The sequence below is a fragment of the Triticum dicoccoides genome, chromosome 7A (assembly GCF_002162155.2).
Source record: "Triticum dicoccoides isolate Atlit2015 ecotype Zavitan chromosome 7A, WEW_v2.0, whole genome shotgun sequence".
In the NCBI taxonomy this organism is placed as follows: Eukaryota; Viridiplantae; Streptophyta; class Magnoliopsida; order Poales; family Poaceae; genus Triticum; species Triticum dicoccoides.
The window spans coordinates 351,448,714-351,455,589 of NC_041392.1; the positions used below are offsets into that span (position 1 = coordinate 351,448,714).

Genomic DNA, 6,876 nt, shown 5'->3' on the forward strand with positions numbered 1-6,876 from the left:
CGCCGGCACAAGCCGTCGGCTCCCCCGCGTACCTGTTGCTATCAAGTCATCATAGGTTTCAACGTGTGGTGCCCTCGATATATAAGAGGCCTAGGATACAACGTGTCCGACTCCTACACTACTCGTACCTAACCAACCCAATTACAACTCCAAGTCCACGTAACCTCTTGCGTACATAATATTCGACACAAATATAACAAAAAACAGTACCGAAAAGGTGTGTGCCATTTTTTTTATGACGAGAAGTTCACTAGTCTCAGTACTGCAATGTTTTTGCTTCAACAATGTCGTGCACTTGCATTGAGCATGTAGTTCGGAAGTTGAAAAGAATATTAGCAGAATAGACCATGGGGCTCGAGCAATATATCATCAATTTTATTCCTCTTTATTCTTCTTAGAGGAGGAATGGGGAGGAGAAGAGCCGATGCGGCGGCGCCGGACCGACCAGACCACCCGCCACGGGATGGGGGTAGGTAGAGGTTGGAAGGAAGACTATACCTGGCCAAGCGTGGAGGGTCGCTGGAGCAAGCCGCGAAGGCAGGAGGCGGCGGCCAAACCCTGGTCGCCGAGCGGCTAGGAGTTGCGCAGGTTGAGCGGGTGGCGAGTTACATTGCAATTTTCAAGGGCAGCGCGAACTAACCTGTGGTTGAATGGTTAGAGGGACTGTAGTATCACCAGCCCACCAGGGTTCAAGTCTTATGCTCGCATTTATTCCTAGATTTATTTTAGGATTTCCGATGATGCACATTCAGTGGGAGAAGACGTTCCCATCGACGACGAGGTGGCTACGGTGATTTCGTAAATTTCAAAATGATATGTCGGCTCAGTCTTTCAAAGGTGCCCATAGGGATAGGGTGTGCATGTGTAATGCACCAACTGCAAGAATTGCACTACGGAGAAGATACAACCTTTACATTCTTTACTTCTCATTTTCTCTCTTTGGTTAGCTTATTATAGCATTGAAAAGCAAAAAAAAAGGCTGCAAAAGTCCAACTAAGCACAGCCTAAGACCCACTGGCTTCAACTTTCTCACTAATCTCATTCCAAGTTGATTCAATAAATTGTTATCTACAAGTTTGCATAGACAGCACTCCAACTAATATCTGAAACTAACTGCAACAGTAAATGGTTTTGTAAACTCTTTGTCAAAATGGAGCACTAAATTGATCGATCCAGGAACCAGCCAAAGATGCCCAATTCAGACTGCTTTCCACGAGAAACTCCCAAAACCATAGATCCACTGCAAGAACCGAAGAAAAGATTAGCAAAGCAAGTGTTTCATATCTATTCAAAGGCCACCCTGAAACCTCAGCCATCGTCTTCAAAAATGGAAGCGATTTTTTATCTAGCTCCCGGCTTCTTATTGACCATGCTGTGACCCATTGCACATTGGATGGGACCATATCTAGCTCTTCTCGAAGACGTCTTCCAAGGTCTGGCATATGCCCACCTCCGTACAGAACCGCTATTCTCTTGTACCCTCGGTTTATCGCACCCTTTATCTTCTCAGTTGCAACTCTGTTCCTTTCCCCAATTATAACTGACTTATCCTCAGCAGGTGCAGTCATAGCATTGAAACTGCATACGAGAAAAAGAAGAATTAGTAAATAAAGAACCATAACTAGCACTACTGGTTTGAATGTACTCACTCAGAGGTCAATTGCTTAGCCAGAAAAATCTTAAGAGCAGCTCCTAAATCTAGTTTGGATAATGCTTCCAGCTCAGGATATCCATCTTGCTTATCCACTGGCAAACAAAGCCCGGTGATAACAAATAGTCCAATAAGTGGCATTGGTAGAACACGCGAGGCCCATAGCAACTTGGATCTCCAGAAATCAAGACCAGCTGGAGAAGTTGGTTGTACCAATGCTTTAGTTGATTTCAGGGTCATGTCCACTGCAAATGTGAGAAAGCTTTCACCTCTTTCAGTCTGAAAACCATAAAAGGCAGAATACATTTAGTCCACAATTTTTTGGAGGCCACGACAGAAAGAGCAATGCACAAATGAGCATAAGAAGCTGTTTGCTATGAAATCTGCAAATTCTGCAAATCAAGAAGCTACACCCATCAACCTCCAACACTAATAACACAATTTCACCTTGAAACTTATCCTCTTGAGAAGTTTTACATGGAAAACTGCAAGCAGTGGAAAGACAAAATCTACTATTATATGCTAAATGTACTTCTGAGGATGATGAAGTCCAAGATGGCGGTGCTGATGACGATCACCAGTGAACAGGCTGCTGTGGTTTAGCTGGTGTCTCTTTTTGTGTGCTTTTGAGTGTAGCTGCGTTGATCAAATAAACTTCGGTCCTGGTCTGTTGACTTGTTGCCAGCGTCGATACCGTTTTATCTCTTCTGGGTTTTGGTTTGGCAAAATTGCCCTCCCTCTATAAATGCAGCCCTTAGGGGGTCGTTTAGACTCAGGTTTTGTTTAGCTAAAAAATAGCCATGGCTGCAACTTCGCATACTTCGTTTATGTCCAAGGACCAGGCCAAGACCGCTTATGAAACCCCAACTTTCATCATTTATCATTTATCTTTTATTTGCAACATCCAGATTGTAAATCTTGGTTCTTCTTTGTTCTCATTGCTTGCAGGAATTAGACCTTTGTGGTCAGGTTGATCATGCTCCGGCGTGGCCAATAACATCTCGGAGTTGGCTTAGAGATTGCTAAGGCGCAACGTCGTCGCGCGCTGTAGTCCAATCATCAAAGTCTGACTACCAAAATCAATAGCTACCATCTAATGGAGAGCCCGGGACACCCTTGCTCCTATTACCACGGTTGCTCCTCCTCCCCCGCTGGCCACCACTGCCCCTGCATCTCCAGACCCCGTGCCCTTGGTGGAGCAACGCCAGGGAGTCAGGGAACGGCGGCGAGGTGGAGCCACGCTTGCTAGGAGGCGGGCGGCGTGATGGAGGGGTTGTTGGCGCCGTAGAGCCGCGCTCGGGACAAGCTCGTAGGAAAGGAAGAGGGAGCCGCCGGGGGAAGCTGTGGTGCCTTAGAGGCGCTTGGTGGCAGTGGCCGAGCATGGTGAGACCTCGACCGGGTCGTGCCGCAGCGTGCGGCAGAAGATGGCGGCCAGGTGGCTGCGGAGCACGCAAGGAAGGAGTTGGAGGACGGTGCTAGGCGGTGCGCAGTGGAGAAGTTGGCGCTGGCGGTGACGAACTCGGCAAAGGTGAGGAGGGGCAAGTCCAGGAGCGAGTCCTTGACGGAGGAGCAGGCCATGGATGGCGCCGTGGTGGCCATAGCGCTCTTGGTCTTGCACATCTGATGCATGTGGACGCCAACCATCTGGTGATATTCCGGGAAGTTACCCGGTTGAGTGAGAGGCCGCCAACAGCCAGGCCGGAGTGGGGATGCCACACGGTGGTGGACCAGCGGGAAGGAATGAGGCAGAGGGAGCCGGTCATGGGTGGCGGTGGAAGGATGGATGTGTCTAGGTCAATTCATCAACATAACATCCAAACATGAAATTGGCATTGCCTACTTTGTTGGATTCCAACAAGCAGTTTCATTCGCAACCAAACAATAGATTTGGTATTGTGGCCTATTTCCAAAACAAGGCCAATTTGATATTGGACCCAATGCAATTCGTTGGCTCTCAATACGTACATCCTAACGGAGCATTATGTAATACAGATCACAATATATATTACCTTAGGCCTTGTTCGGTTGTCGTGGTTAGATTCCACGAGTGGTTTCTAACCTCCTAGAGATTGGGTGAACCCCTACTTGTCACCCAACCCTTGCTATTCCTCATCCGCATGAATCCTTGCGACCATAACCTGTTCGGTTACTCTCTTTCTGATCCATGTATATGAATCGTTGCCCTTGGTCAACATCAGGTCAGAATCAGGAGGAGATGGGAAAGAAGAGGAGGAGAGGGGAAGGAGAAGAGGCTTACCGGGTGGGAGAGAAGGGAGAGGTGGGGAAGTATGCCGCCATCGCCGCCTCCTAATGGCTGCGCCGCCATCGCCGCAGAATCGCTAGAGAGAGAGAGAGCTTGGGGACTCGGGGAGAGAGGCTCGATTTTGTTTCTTCTCGCGTACCGTTTCGTCCACCGGGAGGGATTGGTTCCACGGGTAGAGGGGCGAGGATTATATCCCGGGTAGTTCCACGTGATTTGGGCGGGATTGGGCGGGGGTCTAGCCTCGGCCGGGTTTAATCGAATACGCTTATAAGGCAGGTCGAGGTCGAATCCCGGTCAGGCCGAAACCACGGGGTTTAGCGGGGATTGGGCTCCAATCCCGGCGGTGGAGGAGCTAACTGAACAAGGCCTTAATTGTATGTATTTGATTATCCAAATTCAAGCCTAGACTAATATTAATCCACTAGTATGTTGATTGTGTTACACACAGTTGGTTTTGTATTCAATTTGTATTAAAAAAAACTTCCATATGGTTCTGATTTCTTAACTACTCCCTCCGTCCCACAAGCTATGTTAGCGTGAAAAACGATCTTATATTGTAGGACGGAGGGAGTATTAAAGATGTTACTCCCTACAATCCATACTAAATCAGCGACAATTAATATGGATCGGAGCGCAAAAAAATTGCAGTTACAGCTTGAACTCAAACAGTGAATTTATTTTATATTTCTGAACAAAGCGAGCAATATTATAGTAGTTCTCAACTTTGTAGTAACACCACCAACGTGAGTTAGTTCTTAAAATATGTTCAGTAAAATAAGGATCATTTGACTTTCCAAATTGAAGCTTTAACTAAAATTTAATCCAATAATAAAAGGGTTATGCAACATCAAAACATGGCAGGCAAGGAAGTGACCTACAACCATGCACATTATTAAGAATAGGCATGACGCACGAAGTGAAGATTGCTAACATGATTATGGATGGCTAGATAGGTCTAAAACTGTAAGCACTGGTATGGTGCAAGAAAGTTCACTGTGTTAATTTAATTACGACAGAAAATCACTGTTCACTATCGGACATAAGAGACATAACTAATGGTAATCTAATCCAAAGTTAGCTACCGTACCTACGGTTAGCAAGGGTGAAGATGCACAAACGAGTAATTTCTGCAGTAGCAAATGTACATGTTCTTAATAACACTTTTGCTAATGCTCAGTTGCCTTCTTTAAATCTTGGTCACCTAAAATTACTCACTACTAAGCCTAGATTGCTCCGTTGGAAGGTGTGAAACTTTAATGATATGTTACTGCATTTTCTGTTTGTAGGTTTTGTATGGAGTGACTTGGAGATGAAGACGCCTTAATGTTGATTCAACAGATTAGAAATGTGGAAATTTATGAATAGATAACCCCTTTGATAATAACAAACAGAACTCATGACCCTAAGTTTTCCACTTATTTCTAACTCCCACAGTGTCTTCCATTAATACATGTGTGCAATAATATTTATTTATTATGCCTCACTACTAGCAGCGCAGAAGCACGGACAGGTGATGTTCTTGAGTGTATCATCGTGATACTACATGATTGAGTAAAATATATAATTGAACTATTTCCTTGAGCAACTAACATGAGCTCTACCTCTTCATTACAAGTGGGAAAAGATCGGCCAGTTCTAGTCCAAAATCGATTCGAAATTTTCAATCCTCTTGGTAAACTAGGCCCGGAGCATACACAGAGTGGGAACATATAATATGTTACTGCATTTTTTGTTTGTAGGTTATATATGGAGTGACTTGGAGATGAAGATGGCTTAATGTTTATTCAGCGGATTAGAAATGTGGGAATATATGAATAGATAACCCCTTTACCGAATTTGTCAACATAATGAACACTTGGAGTTGAGATAATTGTCTAATCTCACATATGCAGTTCAGGAATTGAGAGAAAGCCCCAATACATTTGAATTGGAAAGAGCGCCCTTATGTGCTCAACACTTTGATGCTTTATGAACCCTAGAGGCATTGGTTCTTTTGTTCCACCATTGCTAAAATGGTGAAATTCCGTTGTTTGGCAATTGTATGAACAATATTAAAAAGAATTAGTCAATGACGACCAAGATCTTCTGATATTTAAATATTTCTCTTTAACTATCCAGAAAAACAATGTACTGATGTTTGGATTATCATCATAATATGGCTCAGTTCAGTATAATGGAAAATATGATAGTATGTAGGATGAAAGGATGCACTTAGTTGTGTTGATGTAGAACAGGCAAAGCATATGCTTTCTAGCAACAAAGAGCAAGCAAAATTGATACTATGGCTAAGAGAATTCATATTTATGCTGATGTGCAGCTTACTCGCTAGATGATGCATGGAGGAATACATATAAGATTTTGGTTGAACAGATTACATGCATCCTGCTTTAGATTTTAAGTTGAAAACATATGTGTTGTTTGATTTATTTGTTTTGTCAATATAATAAACGCTTTATGTATCTTTAACTTCTCATTTACCCAATATAATAAAATTAGTTTGTTGCTCCATTATTAGTTTTATATATTCTCAAGATAAATCAAGTCGTAGTGTTTTTAGTTGGCTCCAACCTCGCCAGCTTGTGGCTTCGTGCATTATAGAGCATCATCTTCGACAAAGCGTGGCTCAATTTGGACCGCCTCTTCGACACAATTAAGTGGGAGGCTAGGCCGTGGACTTTGGCAGGCGCAAGAGAGCTTGCAGCTATGATTCCAGAGGGGCGCACGACTAGCGTCTAGGGGCATCTTGTTGTACTTCGGGTGTACACTTCTTAGGACTTTTATACCGTGGGTGTGTCCTTCATAGGGCTTGTAATGATTCTTCTTGTTAGAAGGGAGAGAGGAAATTGGTGGAATAGTTCGTTGATATTGCTTGAGCCTCGTGGGCATATATATAGGAGTACAAGGCAAGGTGGAATAAATCCTACACTATCCTATGTTTTCCATAATAACAATGATACTCAAC

At 44.1% G+C, this 6,876-nt stretch overlaps 1 protein-coding gene across 1 annotated transcript in view; it reads right to left on the reverse strand.

Moving 5' to 3' along the window:
• Positions 1-986: 986 nt before the first annotated feature.
• LOC119334495 overlaps positions 987-6,876 on the reverse strand; it is a 16,221-nt gene continuing 10,331 nt past the window's right edge. Inside the window, exons 4-5 of the mRNA XM_037607057.1 lie at positions 1,650-1,930; positions 987-1,578 (exon numbers count right to left, since the gene is read on the reverse strand). Of these exons, the coding sequence (XP_037462954.1) occupies positions 1,146-1,578; positions 1,650-1,930 (714 nt within the window). The 3' untranslated portion in view covers positions 987-1,145. The remainder of the gene's footprint in view (positions 1,579-1,649; positions 1,931-6,876) is intronic.